At 37.5% G+C, this 27,748-nt stretch overlaps 1 protein-coding gene across 2 annotated transcripts; it reads right to left on the minus strand.

The window, feature by feature from the left end:
- Positions 1-146: 146 nt before the first annotated feature.
- LOC106788937 (E3 SUMO-protein ligase EGR2) lies at positions 147-27,748 on the minus strand. 2 transcript variants are annotated; one of them, XM_014752681.1, is made up of 2 exons: positions 26,134-27,748; positions 147-3,254 (listed from the first exon to the last, which is right to left on the minus strand). In XM_014752681.1, exons 1-2 carry the CDS (start codon positions 26,627-26,629, stop codon positions 1,921-1,923), a joined length of 1,830 nt encoding a protein of 609 aa, XP_014608167.1. In that variant the 5' UTR covers positions 26,630-27,748; the 3' UTR covers positions 147-1,920. The 2 variants fall into 2 exon arrangements, with proteins under 2 accessions (XP_014608167.1, XP_014608165.1); XM_014752679.1 differs by lacking the exon at positions 26,134-27,748 and adding an exon at positions 4,701-6,581.

Here is a 27,748-nt window from a genome sequence, read left to right on the forward strand (position 1 = left end):
TATATTTATTTTTTCTCGTTATTTCATCTGGATTTCTTTTTTAATATTATTATTAATATTATTATCAGGACAAAAAACTTGCATACGACTATACATTCATGCGTATTTTCTTAACTGATTGACATTTTTCTTCTTTTTCATTTTTCTTTTTTTTTCACATCTCCCTTTTATATTCTCTCTTTCTATCTTTCTTCTTAACATCCAACGCCATTCCTGGAAGCCAAGGACGGTATCGATTCGACGTTAGTTATAAGAGAATCTTTTCGGTTCGTAAGTCCTGTGCGATTGGATTCTGCTGGCCATTTAAAATATCATTTTTTTTGTCGATGCCTTTTTTCAAAAATATTTTCCATTTTAATCACATTCTCTTTCTCTCTTTTTTCTCTCTTTACATATATTTATCGAACCTTTCCCCTCTTCTCCCCTTTTATCTCTCTTTTTTCTTTTTTTCTCTCTCTTTCTTTAATGACAAATACATTAAAGCTATGTACACATTTTAACATACTCTCGTCGCCATATTAGATTAAATCTTACGTATGTAAATACGCGATGTAAATGCATACGTTTAAATCCCTCGGACACGGTTTGGTAGCCTCTTGGCAACATTTTATGTATAATAATATACATATTAATACATATATATATATATGTATATGTATATGTATTTATATGCAAAGAACTCTAGGACCGATTTTAAAAAAAGGCAAGAGGGCAATAATCATCGTAATATCATCGAAAGACCCTGTATAGAAATTTTGGATTTGAAACCGCAATTAATAATATATATTTTATTATATAATATACATTTATATCATAAACTGTGAATCACTGGAGTATTCGTACCCATTCCCATTGTAAAGTTAAAATAATTAATATTTGCTTGTAATACAAAGCTTCAAAATTTTTCTACACGGAAATAGGATTATTTAACTTTCAAATTGATATAAATTTGATCGCGGAAGAATATTTTGTTTTCAGAGAAATATAATTTTAATTAAATAATCACAAAAATTAGTTTCACAAGAGTATTTACATTTACACAAGATATAATAAAAATACAATGATTATTTTTATAAGTAGAGAGTACTTGGTTAGCCCTTATTTGGCATATCTTGTGAGACCAATTTTCTTATCAGTTCTGCCAAATTTTACATCTCTTAAGAATAAAATGCTCTTTTTCAATGAAATTTATATCAATTGGAAAGTTGAATAATCCTAAAATATATTTCTGTGCATAAAAATTTAGAAATATTGTATTACGAGAAAATATAGGTTTTATTTTAAATATACAGTGGGGGAGTACGAATACTCCAAGGACTCACTGTATATTATATTTTCTTATAGGCGCTTCTCTTCTCTTAAAATGAATTCGATTCGCGCATTCGTGCGACGAGTTTCTTTTCCTTTCTTTTCTTTTTCTTTTTTCTTTTTTTTCTAATTTGAAGGGTTAATACAGAGAGGGTAAATACGTATAATAGATAAAATACATACATAGTAGAAGAACTTGTTTATCGCGAATCGCGCTCGTAACGCGTTACTCGAAGAGGTAAAAGCACAGCCCGCTCCGTCGACGAAAATCAACGACGAATCAGTCGGTGACGGTTTTTTTTATAACGTCGGAAGGTCTTCGTCTTTTCTTCGTCGACATACGCCCAAAATCAGAAAGAGAGAAAGGAAGTCAAAGAACGAAAGATTAAACCAAAAGAGAAAGCAAGAAACAGAGAAGGAGAAAGAGAAGAGTAAAGAGAGAAAGAGAAAGAGAGAGGGAGAGGTGGGTGGTGGTGGTGATTGGGAGAGGGGAAGAGTCAGACGGATCGGAAGGATGGAGGCTGATCGGCGCCAACATCGGCGCCAACATCGGCGCCAACATCGGCACCAACATCGCCGAATACAGAAAGAAAGGAAATTTTGATCAGCTCGTTACTGATTGCACGTTGGCGAAGAGTGTGCTTGCGAATGTGTTCTAGGATGACCCGTAGCTTCCCGTTTGAGTCTTTGTTTGAGGTGCACCTTAGCGTGCCTCTTCTTCTCGTCACTTCTCGCAAACTTTCTTCCGCACTGGTCGCAGCAAAACGGTTTCTCGCCTGTATGCGTGCGAACGTGGGTGGTTAAATGGTCGCTCCTCGAAAAGGAGCGCATGCAGATACGACATTGGAAGGGTTTTTGTCCCGTGTGTATGCGAATGTGTCGCGTTAGTTCGTCGCTTCGTGAGAATCTACGGTCACAGCCGTCGACAGGGCAGGCGTAGGGGCGCTCGTGAACGGGCGTTTTGCTCGGTCGATTCGGATACTTTCGTGGCTTTACTGGTACTAGCCTGAGTGGTAGAGCGCTCTGTTGATACACCTGCGAGAGGATCTCGTGGCCTTTCGACGTGCTTGGGTTGTATTCTGCGAGTTGAACGCCGGTCGTACCCGCTGGTGGTTGTTGTTGTTGTTGTTGCTGTTGTTGTTGTTGCTGTTGTTGCTGTTGTTGTTGTTGCTGTGGTTGAGGTCCTTGGGGTGGTGGTGGCTGTTGTTGCTGCTGTTGTTGCTGTTGAGGTTGTTGGACAGTACTGGGGTAACCGCTCGTGCCCGTTGGCTCCTGTTTCAGCGCAGTTTCCTGATGATGATGATGAGGGTGATGGTGGGAGAGAAGGCCAGGGTCGTAGGTCCCGTCAACCTCGTGTCCCAACCACGTTTGCGGGGTGGTAGTAGCCGTATCGTGGTAACCGGGAGGTGGGGGTGGCTTCGATTCGACCTGCAGTAGTTCGACCGTTTCATTGCCGTAGGGGCTTGAATGGAGGGTCGGGTGAAGGAAAGTTTGCCCGGTCAATGTCAATGTCGGCGAGGGTAGAGGACCCCAAAGTTCTTGGCTGCTTGTCTGTGGCTGTTGCTGCTGTTGCTGTTGAGTTTGTAGACTGTTTAACGGAGGAGATTGCGTGCAGGTCGTCGCAAATACTCCACGATAGGTTAAGGTCGGAACGTTGCAAATGTTTACGCTTGTTGCGGCAGTCGTCGAGGACGACGTGGAATGAGGCGAGGAGTAGAGTATAACGCCACCTTGAAGAACGTTGCAACGATCTGCATCCTCCTGAGCTTGGTGATGACGCGACGGACTGTCGGAGGAGGGTGCACCCGTCGTCCCGCTATCCTGCGTTTCCTGATGATGGTGATGATGATGATGATGTGAACGATGATCCCTACTGGCTGGACCACCATTCTCCTCTTCCTCCGCTGTTGCATCTTCCAACGAGAGGTCTTCGCCCGCCAGGCTACCTGCAAATCGTTGCAATTCTTAATTAGTATTATTCAATCTTATTGTTTATCTATTATTATTCTATCAGTTTATCTCATGCTTCTGGACATGCACGGAATAATAAAGGACAGAGGTTATTATATCGTGCGAATAATTGAATCCTTTAAACGTGCTCATCACTTTTGTCAGCAAATTCAATATACGCCGAGAAGCGAGCGAACTGGCAGGAAGAGTCACGCGATACAGGGGTGAGTTTATCTTAGAGTCGAGAGCCTACCGACGAGTCCTATCTGTCGTCTGCATCCTGCCGGTTCGTAACTTCCTTCCTTAGCACACAATCATTCTTTAACTCTTCTTTCTGTCTCTTTTTATTCACGAAAATATATCGACAAACGCGGATACGAAAACTTTGAAAACTGTCCACTCGGAAATGTGGTAAAGAAGTCTATACTTTATAGAAAAATTACAAATAAAAATAACATTAGATCCGATATACATGAGGTTAAATATAATGATGTGTGAAAAAAAAAGAGAAGACAAAAAGAGCAAGAGAAAGAGAGAGAGAAAGAGAGAAAAAGAAAGAGAGAAAGAGAAGGAGAGATAAGGGAGGTAAGAGTGTAAGGAGGAACAGTTTTATGGGAAAAACGGGCTGGTTGTGGGTGTGAAGGTGATAAAGGGAGAGATGTCGGGAGGGTAGCGAGAGAGAGAGAGAGAGAGAGAGAGAAAGAGGTGGGGTTCGGTTGGAAGCATGAATGAATCTACCAAGGGATGGTGAGAGGAGTTGGAGGAAGAAGAGGAGGTGGAAGGTGGTACGGGAAAGAGAAGGAAGGAGGGCTTCTGAATGTCGGGGTCGCCAAGTATTGATCCGCGACAGACGAACACGTTCGATATTAGCCGTTCTCGCGAGCCAAGTGATATGAGTACGTCAGCGGCGTGTCGTATCATAAGGTTCTTTTTATTTTTTTCTCGCGAACGTGAATAAGATATTTTCTTATTTCATTCGCGTTGATTGTGTCCCGTTGATCTTGAGAAAGATCCTGCCGTACTTTGTACGAAATGCTCGGAAAAAGGAGCGACGTTCGTATGTGATAGCCGGTTTGCCGACAAGGGTATCAGGAGTGTACGGAGGTCGCGTGCTCGGAAGAAAAGCGAAAGTTCGCTTTCCACGATGCACCGACGAGACGAGAGGGTGCAAGGCCAATTGATTTCCAGTTGGAAGCCGAGAACCTTGCATCAATGTTTTCTCTCTCTCTCTCTCTTTCTCTTTTGTTTTTTACTTTCATACATATTTTTGATAATATCCATATTTATAACAGAGATCGTAGTACGATCGGAGTGATGGTATTATATATAAAGAAATATTATAGGTAGGTGTATCGTTTGCTTTGAAAAGTGAAATGGAGAAGGTAGTAGGAATATAGGAAGATTGGATAGAGGTGTATCAGGTTGGGAGGGTTTATAGGTACCTGAGATCGGTGGCGGTTCGACCAGCGCGGAGGGGCCAAAGAAGGATGGTAGATCGCTGCTGGTGGTAACTGGCGTGTTCAGGTCGCCAGGTTTGTCCTTCTCGTTAGGATCTTGGAGATCGTCGTTGCAGTTCCTGGTATATTCTTTGTCATTGTCATCCGGTTGCCGGTGTCTCTTGGTAGCATCGTTGATATCGCCCGGTGACGAGCAAGGAGTATCGACGTGACAATGATGTTGTTGATGATCGTCGAGTCGATGATGATGGTGGTGGTGGTGGTGGTGATTGTTGTGATGATGCCGGACGTGGGAGTGATCGGACGAGTCGGACGAATTGTTCTGATGATGCGAGTGCAGGGGCACGCAGGAGGTTAACGAGAGGGTCGGGATGGTCTTAGTTGAGGCTGTTGCCAAGGATGTACAAGAGGATCCTGTGCTGGCGGGGCTCGAAGTAGCGCCGACACCGCAGCCCACCGATGCCGACGTCGAGGAAGAAGCGTTGTACGGTAAACAGGCGTCGAAACTTAGCTGTACCGTTTGCAGATTGAAGGTCGCGTGGTGGTGATGATGATGGTGGTGTCCTAAAGGCGGCGAAGACAGGAGAAAAGGGCTGGTGGCCGCGTGAGGTTGCGAGCCCACCACCTCCATGCCGTCCATCGTCATCCTCTGGAGCAGCTGGTTTCCTTGCTGAGCGTCTACGGATTCCTCGGTGTTACTGCTAGCGGCGTTGGTGGTAGTGGTGGTGGTGGTGCCGCCGCCGCCGGTACTGGCGCACTGCGTGTCCTCGCCTGTGGTCGTATCGTTCAACGCAATTATTATGGTTATACTACTTGATCCTTCCTCGGTTGGTTTAAAGACGTAACGACGAGAAAACCTAGAGTCGCGTCCCGCGACAACCCTTTTAATTAAACTAGCCCCCTCTATTCGCGAATATTTCTCTCTCTTTCTCTCTCTCTCTCTTCCTGTCTCTCTCTATCTCTTTCTCTCTCTCTCAATCGTACCTTCTTGTCTACGTCACTGGATTAGTAGCGGTCTCGATCACTCGGGACACGCGCGCGCTGCCCTTTTTCATTCGTCTCGACACGCGCGTACCACGTCGTTTATGAGGTTGTTTAAAGTGCGAGATAACTCGACGCCGCCCGGAAAAACTTGTCTCCGTTCGCGCACTAGCAGTACGACGACGACGACGAAGAAGACGACGACAAATACCGCGCGGTGGCACGTACCAGCGGAACAACACCGCGACAAACTGAGAGCACCAGACAGCTTCTCTATCTCTTTTTCTCTTTATTTTTATTTGTTTCTTTCTCGGCACGATCCGGTGTCCGGTTCGCCTCTCCCGTATCCTCCTCCAGCACCGGTCGCGCCGATACTACGAACTTCTCGACGCGTTCGCCTCCCTCTCAACGCGAGAAGAGGGAGGACTATGGGGGGTGGGTAAGAAGGTAGACAGGTAGCTATTTCTCTCTCTCTCTCTCTCTCTCTATCTCCCTTTCAATGGTAGGAGAGAGACACTCCTCCTGCCTATCAAAATATTATCACACTGATCACCGATAGGTTCTTTGCTGAGTAATCAAGAATAAAGTTCACTAACTCGAAAGGGAATTCTTTTTTACGTGATTCCTCGCTTATATTATACGAGAGGGTATACTAACAATAACGGTATTAGAGAAAAAGTTAAATTATTATTATTGTTGTCGTTGATAGGTGCCGAAATTTGCTTAAACGTAACCGAGCACACGATTGTTTCTCTCTCTCCCTCTTTCTCGTCTTGTCACTTCTCTTCGTTCGCGTATATTCCGAGATGTATCTCGTATAATACACTCGTGTATTATATACGGAATGGTCACACATACACATACATATAGATATATATATATATATATATATATATATATAATATCTATATATATATACTTATATATTACTTATACACAAAGCTACTTTGAAAAATATACAAACACACACACAGCGGATGGATGGTGAGACATGCGTGTATCAAACACAGAGAGATAAGGAGAGTCTTTGCGTATCATGTGTGGGCGCACGAGTACGCGTCTCTATCTCACAGTATCTCTTTCGGTATCCTCTCTCTCTCTTTCTTTCTCCTTTCTCACTTGGTTAACACGCGCGCCCGCGCGCGCGCGCGTGTGTATGTGTGTATTGTCAAGTTCGTGCGGAGGCACGAGTTAGAACGCGAAAGGGATCGTGAAAGAACGCGCGATGCGTGGGGGTCGCGCACGAACTGAGCCGAGTTGCGGCGCGCCCCGTAGTTTTATGAATGGACCACGGAGACTGTCCCATATTTGGAAGCGTCGAGCCGTCCGCCAGCCAATCCCCGCTCTCGACTCTCCTGTCTCTCTTCCGCGCACACGCGAGTGCACACGCGAGCGCAACACTTTCTGTGTGTCGTCCGTGCGGACGCGACCGCTCTGTGCGCCGTATCGCGCTCCTTACCCCCACCACACTCCACTATACTCTTCTCTCTCGCTCTCTCTTTCCCCTTCGTGCGCGCGCTCGCTTGCAACCCCCACCAGGTTACTCTTCACGCGCGCGCCGCCGAGAACGCAACCCGGCCGATATCTCTCGACAGTTGGATGGATAGAGATAGAATGACCAAAAGAGAAAGAGGGAAGGGAAGAGAGGGAGAGAGAGAGAAAGAGTAGAAATGGGAATGCGAGATTATATGCAGTAAGAGAGAGGGAGAGAGAGAGAGAGAGAGAGAGAAATGGACGTATATATTCACTCCCGCTTTCCCCTTTCCTCACGAGAACCACGTTCTCGGTTCACCAGTGACGTAGCTCTGTGACGTAGTAGCGAGGCGCGCGACCGCTCTACCCCCACGCTTGATCGAGCAAGATGAAGAAGGCGCGAGCACGCGGCTTACCATCAAGCAGCCGGCTTGCATGACGAGAGAGAGAGAGAAAAAGAGAAAGAGGGAGAAACAATTTTTGTTCTTCGAGTATATATACCAATTTATATGTTATAATATATATATGAGCCGATGAACATAAATTTTTTGTGATGCATCAAATCATTTATTTGAAAGGCTGAAAAATAGAGAAAGGGAATTTTGTTTTCTTCTTTCTTTATGGAAATGACGTTACGAAATTGTAGCAACTGTAAGTAAGGAATATTTCGATTTTTTATGATCTTTCTTTTGTATTTAAGTAAGGGAGAGAGAGCGATGGAGAGAGTAAAAATGCAGATTGAAATTCTTCGCGTTAATCTTGTTCATATTTTGATTATATTATCCATTAAACGATATAATAAATTTATTTAGTATTTTCCATCCTTATGTTAACGTTAGTCACAGCTTCGTTAATCGTTAATAACACCACATACATATGTAAATACCTGTACCCACACATAGATACATATTGTATATACATATACGTAATAAGAAACGATACGTAAGTATCGTTTAAACTCGTATTACGGGTTACGGAGAGTGGACATGAAAAATTGGGGAGAAGTATGAGAAAAGCACGGACGCAAGAAGGCGGCACAGCTGCTGATCGATCGCGCGTGTCTCACTCCGGTTGAAAGGGAGCGCGCGCGTGCCCGGCACGCAGAAAAAGAACAGAAGAAAGAGGAGAACGAAGAGTAGGAGGTGGAGGAGGAGGAGGAGGAAGAAAACCAGGATGAAAAGGACGAAGAGGAAGAAGAAAAAGAAAAAGAAAATGGAAACTTTTTCATGACGGCATCTACGCGGAAGGGTTAACAACAGCAACAACACAACTAAACTACTACTACACATCGACGACAATTACAACAGCAAGGACAAAAACGACGAGATAAACCTACGACAAGGAGGACGCGAGGCGCGTGCCACGGAAATTGCGCTCGCGCGCACGCTTTCGAGTCACGTACTCGTGCGCTTGCGCGTGCGCCTATGATCTTTTTCTCTGACGGCTCTCTCGCAACCACCTGATGCCCTATTTGGGGCCACGCACAGTCACGCGCCCGCTCTCTTTCTCTATATATCTTCTTGTTCCTTTTTTTCTTTTTCTTTTTCTTTCTTTCTTTTTCTTTTCCCCTCTACTTTTCGCCACTCACTCCTTTATCCTTTACAAAACTCGCGCGCCACTTCTAATCCTGCCGAGACTCTAACAAGTACTCTCGTTAGGTGGAGGACGTCCGACTAGGCCGAAAAGATCAATGACATTTGGCTATTATCCAAACGTACACCTCTATACGATAACAATAACAACTAATGTAACAATGTTTCTTCTTCTTTTTCTCTATTTTGCTATTTATTTCAAATAGTTTTTCAAAAACTTGGTAAGTTGATATGCTTTTATGCGAGATATATAATATAATATTAAGTCGAATGAGAGAGACAAATTTTACTTTATAGTTTTAAACATGTCAATCATGCAAAACACACACATAGAATAACAATAATAATTATTTAAAAAGTGCAAACACACAAATTTGTCCGTCGTACCTAATATTATTAATCACTATTAACCCATTTACATAATTAGCATATTTATATGCACAATTTTCTTGGCCCTTGTTGCAAGAAAATCTTACCTAATCTTTATTATATATCTTTCTTTCTATTTTATATTATACTACACTGAATTTTTATACAGAGTCGACAAATAATACAAATACAAATTATTGAATTATGTACAAAATGCTGAAATACATAGTCTTGATTGTTGCAATATTTCTTCTTTACCGTGTGTCCCGTTTTTTTTTTCGTGAAAATAACAAGTCAACAACAGTATAATAAATAAGAGTAACGTAATAAATAAAATAAGAAAAATAATTCCTGATCATTTTTGATTGTTCCTTAGGATGTAAATGAATAAATTAATTTTGATTGAGGAAAAAAGAAATGTCAAAATATTTGATACGATAATATTCCATTTAGTGGATTGGAAAATATAAGGCAAAGTAAGTGTTCGCGTTTAAGAAGGAATCACCCGACGTTGTTGAGACGATCGGCTGGCACGACAACAAAATGTTCTAAAATGACCGGGGCCCACTCGGTGAGGAGGAGGTGGGCGCGTTCTATTCTAAGCGCGACTCGATGCGATTTTGCGCGGGCGAGTGTCGCTATTTCGAGCCGCCACGCAACCACCTGAGACACCCAGCATCCCCAAATACCCGGGATAACTATCAAGACGCAACTTCCAATTCTAACGTATGAAGAGCACGCTGATTCATCGGACGACGATCTACCAAAGTTTTTTCTTTCACTTCAGCCACGCGTTCAGTAATCATCATTCCTTCCTTCTACGAGTCTTCTTCTGTCAGTTTTATCTTTTAGGATAATCGATAGAATATGTATGACTAGTTCGTTTGTTTGTGTATTATCCAATGTAAATGTTATTATGATTTTCTCGAGTGTTTTCCTGTGAAATATTTGCGAAGCTTCATTTTGAATTTTCCCGCCTTTTACGAGCCGACTTCGTATACAGATTTTTATCTATTATTTTATTTTTATTTTTATATGAATTAATAGGTGATTTTTTGAAGATTGCCTAGATTATGCATCTTTTTCTATTGCATATTTTTTTTTTAGAGTAGATGATTTAGTATAGAATATGTTCATCAATCTGCTGTTTTTAAGGAGTCAATATTTAACTGAAAAAAGGGATTTTGTTTTAATAAATAATTTATTTTGATTTTGATAGAAATCAATCGATGATTTTGAGATTGATTGAAATGATATACTTTTGTTTGTTGGATATTATAATTTGTATTAAACGTAGTTTTGCGTATGAGTAATATGTGTTATTGACAAGCAGCTTTACTTTGACATCATTTCCATTTAAACGGCGGGAAACACGGATTTCAAAGTCGTCTGACTTACATCCGAGTGTAATTAAGGGCAATCGCATTTTTTGTTGTTGTGACAAGCGCCTTTCTACTTATCCTTCTACATATCCATCGATATGAAGTCTAATGAGTAATGATATTGAATACATAAGTAGTATTTTTTATTATATTAATTAAAATATTCAACATTTGCATATAAGTGGAATGATGAAATAATTACAAAGTAGAAAGAGTAGATTTTATCGACGCTATTCCATCTCTTACATTTAACATGTGGAATTAACTTCAGCAGTGGACAGGGGATACAAAAACAATGAAAAAGGTTTATACAAACGTGTGTCTTATTCGATCAAGTTTTAAAAGTGTAATAACTTTTGTGTTTCAATAATCCACGATAGCTAATCTTCATAGAAAGTGTTTTAAATGATTATTATTGGTTTGGATTTCTAAATTATGGTTGTCACGCATTCTGTCAATTAAATGAAATCATTTCAATGAAATTATTTCAATGAAATTATTTCAATTTCAATGCTCAGTCCTCTTACTAGAAGTACTTCGTTATTTTCTATTGACTGTAAGTTTAAAGTTACAAGCGTGTAATTAGATTTTGATGTTCGAGCTCATTTGAAAACAATTGGGTATTCGACACGTTTGCCAGCATCCAAGAACTTCGAACACTTGTACGAGAAGGCTGTCAACGGATTTGATATGTATCTAGAATTTTGGGAAGATCTCGAAATTTGATGATACGTTGACTGCAAGCTTGGATACAAACCGGATAAACTGTCGTGGATTATTTGAACACAAAATTGACTATAACTTTCTAAACAAAATCAAATAAGATACACGTTTGTAAGAACTATTTCCATTGTTTTTGTTTTCCCAGTCCATTCTTAAAATGGGTCACATATATTATTCCATAATATATTTTATTTCGATCAAGTGATGAACATTGCATCGAAAACCGAAATAATATTTTAACCTTGCGAATGAGTATAACTTGAAAATTTAAATTTCAAAAAAGGGAGTCAAGTATTTCTTTTTTTTTTTAATAGAACAAAATATGTGCGTGCATTTGTATAAATGGATGATAATGATGATGATGATGAAAAAAAGTAATGCGCGTGTGAATGAAACATCCGCTCCTGTACTCTGTTATGTTACCGAGGTCTTCTTATACGAATGCCGGTGTTTCTTCGATCTGCCGTGAGTCACGATTCATCGTGGCTTTCGCACGTTTTTGCTACGACGCGATGCGGAGCTCGTCGATTAACGATCATTTCCGCTCGATTCCCGTGCGGAATCTCTTTCGTCTTCTTCTTTCTAACTTTATCGTCTCCTACGTCTCGTCAATCAGTTTCTTCTTTGAATTTCAAGACTTATTTATACATTTTTTTTTATTTGTTTTCTTATTTTTTCTAAGTTTATTCAAGCTTGTCAAGTAATATAATAAAAGTCGATGAAATTCAATTTAATGCTTTTGTCTTTTATAAAATAATTCAATGTAATATTGATTGTTATAACAACAACAAAATATAATTGTTGTCAAAAGTTTCACGTTAATTTTGTAAAGATCACAAAAGATCGATATATCGTTCCGGTAAATCAGAAATAAAATCAACAGTAATCGTACAGTAAAATTATTTATTCTTATAACCAAAATTCTAATTATCCTCTCATACGATTTATGTGTCAAATTGGTTAAAATCCAAAAACTAAAATATCACTTTAAAAATGTAGGGTGAAAAAAAAAATGAAATAAAAAGAAAATGTAATATTCTTGTCACACGATTTACGTGAGATAATTTTGTTAAGATCCGAAGAAACTGAACTACGAGATCGGAAATCCGGGTTGGAAGTCATTGTTTTCGTATTTTTGTCAAAATAACAAGAAAACAAAAAGAAATGAAAGAATTCTCGCGCGTGTATGCGTATGTGTGTGTGTGTGTATGCGTATATGTGTGTGTGTTTGAGAGAAATACATTCGCGTAAGGAGCACGTAAGTTCGCCGTTCGCGGAGGCGTGGAGGTAAATTTATTATCGAGAGAAGTACGGTCTCGGCGTGCTTTCCAGCCGTAATTCACATCGCACTTCCTCGTTTGCCGTCGACCCTTTAAAATGCATAATTTCCTTCGAACGAGACGAGCTAAGAGATAGTAATATGTAAAACTTAAGTACTCTTCTGCGCGGTGATTATTTTTTGATTTCTTCTTTCGTTAAATTTTCATTTTGCGAGAGACACATAGAACACACGAATCCAAAACATACACAATTATAAAAATAAAAACAACAAATTCACGTATGATCAAGGTGAACATATACGACAAAGATTACGTAACGCGTTCGATTAATGAATGTATAGTTCATTTGCATACTAATATGCACGTACACACGTGCATTCATTTATAAATATATAGATATATATTTATGTTTATTTTTATACACGTTACGTATCTATCTATGACGAGTTATTCTTGTCGCGAGATTAAAAAAAGAGGATACGAAAAAAACATTAAATAAAAATTAAAAATATATATATATAAATATATAAATAAAATAAAAAGTATCTTTTTTTTTTTTAAAAGAGGAAGTAGTTGGGGAGGAGAGGCAGAGGGGTTGGTTAGACGAGAACGTGTGCACGTTGACGATCGTTCGAGTTTCGCGCTTCGTCGACCGGAGATCGACGTGTATCCCAACACGCGCGAAGAAATCGCAAAAGGAAGAAAAAAATCTTCTTGGCTTGATGATGAAATTGAATGGGGTGGTGGGTAAGGTTGATGGGTGTGGATAAGTGGATATTAATAAATTCTACGATATTGTTGAGAAATCAGAAAAGCAAGCAAATAAACAAAAAGAAAGAAAGAAAGAAAAAAAGAAAAAGAAAAGTAAAGGCAAGAAAAAACGAATAAAGAAGAAGAGCGAGGAAAGGGGAGAGATCGAGAGAGAGAGAAAGAGAGAGAGAGAGAGAGAGAGAGAGAGATACCTGATGTTGCTCCACTAAAAATACAATCGGCCTATCGTTAACCGGATAAAAATATCTCCCTTATGTAAAACGCCTTTCAGAAATAAGTGCTTTAAAATAGACGAATATATAAGCGTGATGTGTGAAAAGTGAGAAAGAAGAAAAAGAAGAAGAAGAAAAAGAGGTAGAGGAGGAGGATGATGATGATTAGGAGCAGAGGAGGAGAGGTATGGGAATATGAGTGAAGAGGTGAGATATCTCGTACGATGGAATGGGGTAATGAGGTATCTAAATAAAGAAAATAAAAAATGAAAAAGGAAAAACAATAACAGAGAGAGAGAAAGAGAAAAAATTAGAGAGAGAGAGAGAGAGAGAGAGAGACGTCCCCTATCATCGATAACGATGAGATTTTGATTTACCTGGCTTCGAAGTGACGGATCGGCGTGAAAGATCACGATCTCGAGTCGTCCATCGTTCGTATAGAAGTAGAAATAGTAGTAATAGTAGTAGTAGTAGTAGTATCACCGCGAGCGAGGGCTCCTCTCGCTTCGTAGATCAACGGATCAACATCCGAGGAGAAGAAGAAGAAGACGAAGAAGAAGAAGAACGATCTCGGTTCGCGTATAATGCACGAGAACGGGGGAACGAGTCCGTACGAAGACTGACGAGCTAACTCGAACAAGAGAAAGAGAAAGAGAGAAAGAAAAAGAAAGAAAGAAAGAGAGAATAAATGTGTGTGTGTGTATGTGTGTATAGGAGATAGGTAGATAGGAAGAGAGAGAGAAGGAGATATCCTTCGCACGCTTAATCACCGTAGATTCGATTTTAATTCATGACTCGGCGAGAGAGAAACACGGATAGCAAGTTAAGAGAAAGAGTAAGAAGAACAAGAGGAATAGAATGAAAGACAGAAGGTTGAGGAAGAGAGAGGGAATAGAAAAAAAAATATTGTTCTAATTCGATCGAGCGAGGAAGGGGAGAGAACACGATGATCTCCGGTCGCCGATCGAATCTTACTGCGAGTTGAAAGAGCATTCGTACGGGCATATGCCCCGTCTTCCAACTATTTTTGACTCGCGTGCCTTATTATCGATCTTTCTCTCTCTCTCTCTCTCTCTCTATCTTCATTTATATTCTCTTATTCTCGTAACCCACGTGGCAAGGCACTGAACACACACAACATTCGAATATCATTGCTCTTAACTGGGTTCTATATGTCAATGTTTATATTATCTATGCGTGCATTAGAGGGAGACAGAGAGAGAGAGGGTGGAAGGGAGAGGAAAAAGCACGGGTTAACCCTCTTCTCGGCTACTGTCCATGCACTTGTACGATGTCAAAGTCAAATCGCGTGGTGGTGGTGGTGGTGGTGCCCGTATTTTCGCGAACGCGAGTACGGTCGAGCAAGAGGCGAATTTACGGGCGCAAAAGACGACTCGATTTACGCGAGCAAGAATAACTCCCACGCTCGATTACGCCGTACTTAATTTTAACCCCCTTTAACTTTTCTTAAGTCCCGCCGCGCCCCACTTCCTCACCCCATCGTATCACGCCAAGGCATACTGTTCCGCGCCACGCCACGCCACGCCACGCCACGCCACACTACGCCAAGCAACGCCACGCCACGCCATGCCGCCGGCATATAATTCCTTGCATACCAAGACATCACACGCTAATTTGACCCACTGATCTCTTATACACATTTTTTTTTCGCTCCGTTTCTTTTACTTTTTTTCCTTTTCATGTTTTATCTCATCCTTACGGAATTTATTATATGATATTTTAGTGCAACGACTTGTAACGATTGTTAATATTGTCAGGGGGGGAGGGTTGTGACTTTGGTTTTTTTTGTTTAAATTATTTCAGTTCGCGAGTTTGGTGCTGAATTTAATTTCAAATTTCATTTGTCTCTTTAATATTAAATGTCAAATTTTTCATAAATTATTAATGTCTTTTATAAAAAATATATATGAGTAATGTTTCCACAAAAGAAAAAAAAGAGCGGAAGATTTTAATAAGAAATAATTGTAGTTTATATATCCTCAGTTGTAACCGTTTAAAAAAAAAAAAAAAATCAATGCACGAACAATTTCTATTTATATCGAGACCAACGATTGCATCTAATAATCCATATCACGTTTAACTCATGCCAGATTCATCAATTTTCTATCTAGAATACTTTTCTCTATTTACAAAAACTACATTAATAATAAATATACATGCAAATATATGTAAAATCATTTGACAGATAAAAAGAGAGTATTACATTTTCTAAATCCTAACTCGTATGGTCAATTGGTTACGGAATTATTTTTGTTGCAAGACCTATCGATTCGTTCAGATACATTTTTTACTCGAAGCCACGTGGATATATCAATATAGTATTTAACCCGTGCACTTGAACGTCGTCAACGAAGAGGGAGAGAGAAAGAAGATTTACACTTTTCTTTTTTCACATTTCTTCCGCTTCTCTTTCTCTCTCTCTCTCTCTCTCTCTCACTTTTTTTTCTGTGTTTATCGTGGACGTAGTTCTTATCGGTCGATGCTGACGTAGATCGTTCCTACGTCTACGGGTTATTCGTAGACGATAAGGGCGTTCCGTGCAAACCAGGTGCGCTTATTTTTGCACGACAGGTTTACCCGCTCTGTTATCTACATACGTAAGTACCTATGTGTACATACTTTGGATATCTATACTCCTCTTATGTATATTTATGCATCCATATGTGTATGTGTTTATATACGTGTAAGAGACTTTCACGAGGATAGACAAGAATATCCATAGGATCCACCATCGCTCGATTTCGCACGCGTCATTTACGTTACGCGCGTAAGCGTATCGATCTTAGCGAAACATCGCTCTTATCTTTTCCTTCTTATATACTATATTACACTCTACCAACTCGGGATTGATAACTATCGACTTCCTTTTCTTTCTTAACTTTTTTTTTTTCTTTTTTTTTTGATACTATTCTAGAGTTTTCATTTTTATTATTGTTTATATTATAAATCTGTTGTGTTTTTTTAAATTTGTTTTTTAATTTATACTACTACTACTATCTTGATCCAGTAATTATCGACTTCGTTTCTCTCATTTTTTGGTTATACAATTGTATTTTTTATTTTTAATATCGTTTAGATGTTATTGATTTGTATTTAAAATGATTTTATTAAATTTGTTTTTCAATTATTTTTAGATGTAAATTAATTTAAATATATATTTCGATGTTTATTGTATGTATAGGTAAATATAATTGATAATCAAGTATCGATTGACTGTTAACAATTATTGATTAAGTGTGCAACTATTTGGGAAATCCTATGAAATTCCTGAATGACGGAAGAAGAAAATTAGACTTTGTTATTTTCAGCTCGGACGTCAACGACTATCGATTTGTTGTCCGACGTCCGCTTTTCCAGCTGAAAGACGATCTTTACTTATTCGTGTTTATTCGCGATCTATTTTCTGTATATTTGTAACTTATATTAGTATAATGTATACGCGGATGAATTTTGATACTTAATTGTATTTAGTATCAATTATGGTAATTGTGTCGAAAAATTGAAGAAATTTATTTTATATAATATATTAATGATTTTAATATAAAATATTATATAAATAAAATTCCTTTTTTTTTAATAGCTGATATATTATTTTTAGTTTATAAATTGATGAAAAGTGATTATATATTTATCGATCACGATAATGTCATTTTTTTTTCACATTATTTCTATTTTTAATATTTATTTCTCAAAGTTAGTAAAGATTATTTTTATTCTATAAATTTATTTTAAAAAGTAATCATGTGTTAAAGTGTTAAGGAGTGTGTTTTAAAGCATCATGATAATAATAAAGGAAACCTTTAAAGTATCTCATGTAATTAACGTTCTTAAATGATTAGCTTTTATGAACACTTCGTGTGGTCGTTAAGAAATCATTTACAAATACTTAACTCTGTGTGTGTGTGTGTGTGCGTTTTTTTTTGTTCTTGGAATACTTTTGTCAAGGAAGTCTTTTAAAGGTGAGATAATTTTATCTAAATTAATCTCACTTTTCTAATCAGGAAGACAATAGATTTCATCAAGAGTAAATGTTAATAAATAATAATAAATTTAACAAATAAAAATATAATGAAATCTAACTCTAATCAATCACTATTCTTTTTCTAATCAAAATACTTAAGATATGCATAAATAAACCAATATTTAATACATAAATTTATACACATATATGTACATAAAATATTTAATAAGATAAAATATTACCATTATTAAAAATAATGAGATTGATCATAAATGAATCTTTTATTGGACAATATTTACATAAACAAAATTCAATAGGAAATCATATACAAATTTTTTGTTTTACATATCTCAAAAATTAAAAAATACACAAAATTAAAAAAAGAAATATTTAATATGATCCTAGATCAATCACCATCAAGACAATACTTATATATATACACATATATAATTCAAAAAAGTGTTGTTTCTTTTTTAAAAATATAAACATCTCTCTTATGTCTAGTTGGATAATTTAATATATGATAAGGAAAAAGAGTATTCTGTCTATCTCTCTCCCTCTTTCTCTTATAAATTATCACGAACCATTAAGGTTCGTCAGAGTTCATCGTTCGGTGTTCACGATCCAACGATAGGGAGTCCTGATCGCATGTAAATGTACTCGAGCAAGCGATAGTTAGCTACCGGTCGTTCGATAACATCTCGACGAGCATTCGAGCTTCCTTCTTGGATTGTTCACGAGGACAACCTATCTTGTTAAATAATTTAAGGAACTTTTCTGCGATATTTCTCTCTTTAATTTACTTTTCAACCCTCTACGTAAAAAGAGAAAGAGAAAGATAAAGAATAATTATGTTCGTATTTGTGAAACAAGGGGTTGACCCAAATAACAAAAACTTTCTTCTTCGAATAGCTCTGATGAATCTCGTCTTTACGATCGAGTGAAACTAACTTCAGGAGTTTATGGCACTTTATACTCTCGACGACCTGTTGAATGTCTCCGACTGTTTGCACGCTACCGACTAAAACTTTGGAGTCACTTGCTGGATTTACGATAACCGTTGGAAACCGCAAAGCCGATTAATCGGCTAACGGACGATAAAGTGTTCAATTAAAATCACTCGAAACATCAATTACCAGGATGGTCAAACTATGTCGGATTGTTGAAAACAATCGGTTTAATATTTTTCAATAATATCCTCAAAATAAAATATCCTATATTCAACTAATATTAATCGTAAGCTTTTAAACGATAGATCATACATTTCCAAAACAACGATTTCTTTTTTTGCAAGATTTTAAACATGTTTTGTTCGAAACACACAGAATTAGAAAGAACGAGAGAGAAAGAGAGTTAGGAAAGGGGGTAAAGGAAGGGGGTTCGAAGGGATGGCGGGGAGTGTAACAGTGATAGAGAAAAATACGCTTACTATCGTGTACACAAGTGAAAATCTATTTTGGTAGGAATGAATCAGTGGACGAAATGACGAACCATACGAGTTTCGTATCGAACGCATCGTTCCAATTTTGCATGTCGTTACAACGACGACTAGTGTGACGTGAATTCGTTAGGATGACGACGGACGATGATTTTGGCGGTAGCTCGTATATAAGCCAAGTGGCTCACATTCGTTTTATTGAGCCAAGAATGACGAATCGTATTTATGATAGTTAGAAATGCATCATCACGTGCGCGTACGTTAGCGTTTTCGCTTTCTCACTCTTACCGGTTTTAGAATTTTATCTTACGTATGTGTGCATAGTTGTTTACAGATGTTTGTTAATTCGAATTGGTATTTTACAAATTGTTGGGACAGAAAATGTAATTATTTCAAATGATTTAAAAATTTTGTCAGAGTTTTTTTGTAAAATTGTGTACGTACGATAGATGTGTATGTTTGACGGTGTTTTAGTCAGATGCGTTTATCCGTGCTATAATAATTGTAAAATTAATAGTAGTGATGTATATAAGATTGGAAGTTTGTAGAAAACTACAGAAAATTCAGTAGATATGTACGTTCGGCGGTGTTTACTCAGACACATTTATCCGTACTATATCAACAGTAATAGGAATTGTAGTAGTATGTATTACTTATATGTAAGATTGGAAATGTGTATAAATATTACTAAAAAATCATTAGGTATGTTCGTTCAATGGTATTTTAGCCATCTAAGTTTATCCATGCTATAATAGTTGTAATAGTACTAAATATATATATATAATATAACATGAAACAAAATTTGAAAAGTGTAAAAATATTACTGAAAAATCATTAGGTATGTTCGTTCGGCGATGTTTCAGCTAGTCGTTTTTATAAACGTACGTATACATATATTACACGTATCTATAGAATAACGTGATGTATATAAGATTGAGAGTATGTAAGAAAGTTACAGAAAAATGAGTAGATGTGTACGTTCGGTGGTGTTTTAGTCAGACGTGTTTATTCGTACTATAATAGTAGTAATAACACTAAAAGTAGTAGTACGTACGTACGTATTATACATATATACGTATAGTATGACGTGATGTATATAAGATTGGAAATGTGTAAGATTAGAGAAAAATCAGTAGGTACGTACGTACGGCGGTGTTTTAGCCATCCGTATTTACCACGCTATAATAGTAGTAGTAGTAACAACACGTACACACTTATATTACATATATATATGTATAGTATGACGTGATGTAAGTGGTTGAGATGATTTTGGCACCGACTGAAACGTTCGCACGAGCCAAGAAGAAGAGTGACGAATCGCGTTTATGATCGGGAAGGAAATCCTCTCGCTTGCACACACACACACACGCTTATTCTTGCACCTTTTAAACGCCCTTACCTTACGGTTTAAGATCTTTCGGAGTAGGTACGAGAGAAAGAGAGAGAGAGAGAGAGCAAGAGAAAGGGAAAAAGAGAAGAGGCACAGTACCGTTTGCTTGAGCGTAATTGAAAGATTCTTTCTTCTCTGGTCGTTCGAACGCAGCTCGGTTAGACGAGGCCAAAGAACCGTGCACGCTTTCATGGAGAATCAAAAGGGGAAAGTCGCACGTCTCGACACGACAACGTATGTTGGTATACCACGTCGAGCATTAAGAGGATTTAGTAAACGAACGGCCATTCAAAATACTTTCGTCCTAGAAACGGAAAAAATACAACTTAGACGAATGACTATGACTCCTCCCTTTAGTGTACGAGCCTTCGATGAGTGGGAGAGAGAAATAGAAAAAGAGAAAGATTGATTGAGTACTCTTTGTATAGTATTCGAGTTATGCTCAGATTCGAATCTTTCATAAAGTATGTATGTTATTGAAATTTAGTTATTTTCATATAGAATTTTGTATACAATTTGTTGGTTATATCTCTGATATATTATTTTTGTAAATTTTTTAATAAATCATTCAATAGTTTAAAGCTCGACGTTTGAAAATCCTATCATCAGTTTTTAATATACTCCCACATGCGCAATGATACATAAGATAATTTCCTATAATAAAAATTCATATGATTTATAAAGGTATGAAAATCTTATAAAAATAGAACGATAGAATTTCTGCAACAATTAGCATCACGTTAAAATTTCTAATCAATTATATTTTTGTGTTGTTACGAAAGAAAATAATATGAAACGATAGACAGATAGAAGAGGAAAGCGATTGGCTCCCTTTTACTCGCCCACCTTGGTTCTCGTGAACGATTCACGATTTCCTGTTTTGCGACTGGTATATTACAATAACGACGAAATGTCAAAAGTGTACATATCATTTTATCTCTCTTTTTTTTCTCTCTCTCTCTCTCTCTCTCTCTCTCTGTTTAATTCTTTTATAACTTTCTTCACGCGTTTTAATATACACAAGCGATACACTTTGAACAATGACGTATGGAAAACTCGTAGCTCGTCGACTCGCCCATTGAACGATCCGAGAGTCCCTGTCTATCGCAAAAGACAATTCTCATTTTTTCAATCTCTCACGTTTGCATAATTATACGAGACGAGAAAAGAAAATAAGAGATAAGCGAACACAGATACATTCAACTTTCGATGTACGCATGCTAAAGGTGTATCAACCTTATTCGTGTTCGAATCTAACTTCATATGATTTCTTTCTGATTATATAATGTACTTTACATTCTTATGAAAAATAATTTAGTCATAGTATATGCAAAATTGTAGTAGTAAATATTAAAATATTATAAAATATTTATATATTAAAAAATGTATTGAATGAAATTTATTCAATTTAATAATTCACACAGGCACAGTATTTCATATTTATTTTCATTCCTTTTTATTAAAAGTTACTTTTATTTATTTAATTTATTTTATTAAAAGAATTATACAGATTTTATTCCTTCGATCTAGTAAAAGAAATAGTAACAAAGACAATACTTAGATTTTATTTTTATATATAAGTTCATTTTTAAAATGAATTAAGAAAACGAAGAATTTTCATGAATTGTAAATGAACCATCGATAATAATGCGTTTATTTTAAAAATGTATTTTCATTATCTTCGTGACAAATAGTCAAATTATGTTTGTTTAAAAATAAAGAAGAATAAAAAAAAAAATAAAAGAAAAAAAAGAAAGGAAAAACAAAATCGTAATTTGCAAATAAATATTTTGCTATTAGTAAGAAACAAAATTGAGAATAAATTCTCACGAAGAACGGAGCCATTTAGTTGTACTTCTAATCATGCACCATGACAATCAGAGACGAGACGCACGTGGAATTAAGTAGAAGCGTCCTTTAACCTTTGGCACCCGAGACACGTCTATGACGCGTGGCTCGTCGACCACTCGACATCTTCTTTTTCCTTCTCTCTCTCTCTCTCTTTCTCTCATTCACTCAACGACACTCGATCTTTCTCATTCTCAAACTCGTCATTCGTCATATACGTCATGCTCATTCATAATATCTCCGAAAGTTTTTCTTTCTTATTTTTTTTTTCTTTCTTTTAAAGGTCGATAATAATCGAAGGAAGAAAAAATAAAAAAAAAAAAATTCTTTCTCTTGACACTTTTTGTTATATCATTAACGCAAATAATTAAAAGAGAGATACAATGATTGTAATATAATATCAACGTTTCGTGCGAAACGTAGTCAGTGTGACTATCGCGATCCGACGGCAAAATTCTTTCCCCCATATGTTTTCACCATGAACGCATATCATCCTTTCGTTAAGATTTCATTTTCTTTTATATATGATTTTTTATGGTAACAGTTTTTAGAAGAAAAAAATCTGTCATAATTAGAAATATTATATTATGATTGTTTGTTTTGTTTTTTGTTTTAAATTTAATAATGTAATTGCACATATGTTTCCATATATGTGTGCGTCACAAAAAATATTAATTTATTAATAATTTTCCATATACAATGTAACATGTATACAATAATTAATTTATTCCATAATTATATATATGCATATTGAAAGTTTTATTAGATATATTTATTACTTCAAGAATAGAGAATAATTATTAAAGTAGAGAAATTATATCAGTTTTTTCATTTTATCAAATTTATGCATTTCGTATGTCAAAAATATTATCTCATTATATTTATATAAATTTATTTGATAATAAAATGCATTTAAAAAGAGTATAAATAAAAATCCTAAGACGATTCTATACAAACTGAATTTAGATATATGAAGTGTAGCAATTAATTCGGATAAAAATCGGCATATTTTTGTCGTCAAGAAATTCGGCAGTTGCCAGAAAAAGATGGACCAAAGTAATTGAAAATAATTGAGATTATTTCGAAGAATAACAGATGTATAATTACTTTATAAATACATAATAAATTAAATGGCACCGAATTAATTGCTATACCTAATAATATAGACCATTCATTGATCGTAATATTTATCTGTAAATGATTTTCAATCATATTCAAAGTGAAATTTCAAACCCGACCGATATATTAACGATCTTGATATACCCAACATAATTTAGTTGTTAGTTGTAAGTCATAAAAAAATTTTACAGTCTCTTACGATTGAAAGGAAATATCTAATAGGATTGGACATATATAATTGCAAAGGATCGAAGCAGAAAAGATCTTTTCAAGTAGATTTAATGAAAAATAGTGATTACGATCTTTAAGATTCACGATCTTTCCTATTTACGATTGAGATCGAATTTTCATTGCTGTCGTGTTATTATCGTATATCTACTTTCCCTTTTTATCTTATAATATATTCCTTCATCTGTCTTATTTTCTATCGGTCTGTATATTACATGCATATCTTATACGTATGAACGCGTTAAAACTTAAGTATACGCATAACCTAACACAAACCATGTGTAAATATTAAATATAAATACACAGGGTCGTATTCACGTTACCACGAATCAAACGCAAACCGGATCTTTTTATGGGGGTTCATATCGGAAAATTGTATCTAATCACAATTGTACCGGTAATTATGAAAGTAGATTAATGTAAGTGACAAAATTGCAAAGATTTAATAACTAAGTTGAACAAGAAGTCCTTGTATTTTATTTTTTTTTTTATAAGAGCTTACTTAGTAAGAAAAGTGAAAAAAATGTATTATACTGACCAATAAGATCAAGCAAGGTTTTGTTTATAAGAGCTATCTAAGTAAGAGAATTCATTAGATTTGTTAATAAATCCATGCATTTTTCTTAGGTAAATAAACGGTCAAAACTGCATGGACTTATAGGCCAACCTATTTACACGATTTGTTTATTAATTAAAAAACAAATTAAAACTCATTTTATAATTTGTTTTTTAATTAAAATGATTTACATATTAATTGATTTAAATTATAAAATCAATTTTTCGAAGGCCTGGCTTATTTTCCTAGTTACCGGCACAATGAAAAATATAAAAACTAACTTATTTACTACAAAAATATTATGTTTAATGAGCTCGATATAAAATATTAAATAAATGAAAACCTTGCCAATTATTTTATGATTAGAGCTATTAAAAAATATGAATACGGCCCTGTGTATACATATATACGAAGTATTAGAAAACATGCTCGTGATCAGAAACGTCAAGGAAGCTTAGCCAAGCGAAACATTCATAAAAGGTACCAAAAGCGAAGTAGCCCGGCATCAAGCACATGATTACTTTTATAGTGTCGTATCAATTGCAATGGAGCCATGTTTCAAAAGGAATGCCGCTTAACACGAGAGATCGTAAATAATGCATACATAATATTCACTAAAAAAAGAAACAGAAAAAGAGAGAAAGAAAGAGAGAAAGAAAGAAATTGGAAGTTTCATTCGTGAAAGCACATCGAAAACTATGAAAATTTTAAAACTATATTTCTCATATAATTTAAAAATAAAACACTCACCGCGTATTTCACACACATTCTAAAAATTGCGAAATATTTTTCTACATGCATCACTGTTTTTGTACTAATAACTATAGGTTTTTCTTTATCTTTTCAAAGATAAATTTTTACTTTCAGAGCGATAACGAGGAAACATTATTTTGTACTATTCGCGTGCGGTGAAAATACGAGAATATGTTGCAAATTTGCAAGTCTATTTTTTTAACTTTGAAGTTGAGCTCTAAACTTTGAAACCTACCCATATATTATTTCATCTCTTATGACCAAGAGATTGTGTTTCCGATTAGAAATTTTAAGTAAAAATAGTAAAAATTTGGAAAAATAGGTAACTCATTTATTGTGGACGGTTTTGAAAAGGATAAATAAAATAGATTTACAAGATTTGGCATCGTGTCATCAGACTACGCCTTCAACAATGAAAGAAGAACAATTCTTGAAAGAAAATGCACAATACGATAGGAAACTTTTGCCAAATATCAAATTCGTACGAAATCCGATCAGGAATGAATCTTCGGGAAGAAGATAGATAAAGAAGAGAGATAGGAAAGATTGTAAGATATCGATTGGAAAGAGTTAAAGGAAAGATATGGAAAGCTAAGGCAAAGAACCCTTGAGGATTTTCAGGCTTCCCAAGTGGCAAGGCGGAGGCACGTACTCGCGAGGCACGTTCGAGTGGTGACAAGAAACTTAATAGCCGGTCTAGAAATACAGGTTTCAACGTAGCGGTCGTAAAGATCGATTACCTTAGCCGAGGAGTGTTTAAATCGGCGCTAATACCGGTAGCCGCCGCGCGTGTATCGCAGACCAAGCAAGCAAGCAAGCAAGCAAGCAAGCAGGCAAGCAAACAGCTTCCCTTGAGCGAAAGCGGACAAATCTTGGGGCGCGTACCGTCTATGATACATATACCAATATCTTTTACATATATATATGTACATATATAAATAAATGTATCTCTCTACTTTGTCGTTGGAGTTCTCGCGATCTATAAAACTTATTTTTTCGTTTTCCCGTTGTTGCTGTCGTCGTCGTCGTCATCGTTGTCGTCTTAGGAGATAAGGATAGTAACAGCAAACGTTTTAAAAAAGTCAGGGATACATTGGCGAGTCGACATATTTCACGAGCTTGCCACGACAAATCACGTTTCTCTTGGCACCACCGACGTGGCGGTTACGGTTCACGGATTGCTACGAGACGCGTCTTTCGCCTTTGCCGAGAAGAACAGGAAGAAGAATGCTAACGAGGAAAGTCAAGAAGAAGAACGAGAAACAGAAAAAGAAGAAACAGAAGAAGAAGAAGAAGAGTAGATAGTTAAGAGAATATTTACCCGAAGTTGGTGGCGGATGATGATGATGATGGTGATGATGATGGTAGCTGAGGGATGGCGGTGGTGGTGGATAAACAGCACCCCAAATACAGGAAGTAGCACTGGCGGCAGCAGCAGCGGCGGCGGCAGCAGCAGCCGCGGCTGCAGCAGCCTGTTGCTGATGATTGTGTTGTTGATGTTGTTGTTGCTGCTGTTGCTGTTGCTGCTGTTGTTGTTGTTGCTGGTGTTGTTGATGTTGATGATGTTGATGATGTTGTTGTTGCTGCTGTTGTTGTTGGAGAAGTTGTTGGACCTGCGCAATGTCGACGAACTCTTGGAGTTCACCCTCGGAATCGGTTGGGGGTGGAGGTGGGGGTACGACTTCGCGCACCCGGCCCTCGAAGGGGTTGCCGGTCGGTGCCGCGTGCTGCAGGTGTTCAAATGCCGCCAGCGGATTCGCGGGCTCGTAATTGCTGCGGCCGGTCGTATGTTCGCGGCGCATCGCGAGTGCCAGCATCTTTTCAACCTGTCGCGCCGCCGGATGTTATCCTTATCGTGCCCTTCCTCCACACACCACCACCTTCTTCTTCTTCTTCTTCTTCTTCTTCTTCTTCTTCTTCTTCTTCTTCTCCTCCTGCTTCCTGCTTCTTCGATTCCCCGAAGCGACTCTCTTCTACACCTCTTCTTCTTCTTCTTTTGCCTCTTCTCCTAAGACCCAGATAAGACGGTAGCAACGAAGATGAAGACGAGAAGGAAGACGACGAGGAAGACGAAGACGATGTTGAAGAAGAGGAGGACCACTTTCGGGAGGAACGATCGCACATGTCACGCACGCCGTCGGATTCCTCGTGTCCACGTCGCGTCGGCACTTATTTACGACGAACCAACCAACGATCACACTCTTTTCTTATATCTTTTTCTTCTTCTTTCCTGTTTTTCTCTTCCAGAAATTTCAGCTCCCTCTACCGAGATACTATCCAAAAATTCACTAATAGACACACTGTTCGCGAATAAAAATACTAAATAACACACGTTTAGTTTGGTCTCATCTCACAAATACCGAACTTGATTGCAAAAAGTTAAGGAAAAGTATGGCAGAAACTCTAAAAGAAAAAAGCAGAAAGAGAAAGGGTACACCTAATGGGTTCGCCGGTACGAAGAGACTAAAATACTTTCTGGTAAACTTCGCGCGAATATAACTCAAGACATGACAGGACAAGCCAAGCCAAGTCAAGTCAAGTCAAGGCAAGCTCGAGTCAAGCCAAGCCAAGCCAAGCCAAGTCAAGTCAAGAGAAGACAAGGCAAGACAAGACAAGACAAGACAAGAGAAGAGAAGAAAAGACAAGTGAAGAGAAGGTTTGCAATGGTAAATCGCGGGACTCTCTCTCTCTCTCTCTCTCTATTTTGTTCTTTTTAAGCCGGTGCTTGGCGGTGGCAAAACGGCTCCGCTTCCGGCAGGCTTGCGCGCGCGGACCAAGGAGGAGACGACGAGTAGCAACCGAGCCGCGAGGATTGAACGAGAGGGCGAGCGAGCGAGTTTCGTGGCAAGATCGGCCGATGAATCGGCGCGCGTGCTCCTCGTAGCCCGTATCACTGGAGGATCCTGCTCTCTTCGCGTCCTCCTCCTCCTCCTCCA

This window comes from Polistes canadensis, unplaced genomic scaffold, assembly GCF_001313835.1.
Source record: "Polistes canadensis isolate GaletaPanama2010 unplaced genomic scaffold, ASM131383v1 scaffold_157, whole genome shotgun sequence".
In the NCBI taxonomy this organism is placed as follows: Eukaryota; Metazoa; Arthropoda; class Insecta; order Hymenoptera; family Vespidae; genus Polistes; species Polistes canadensis.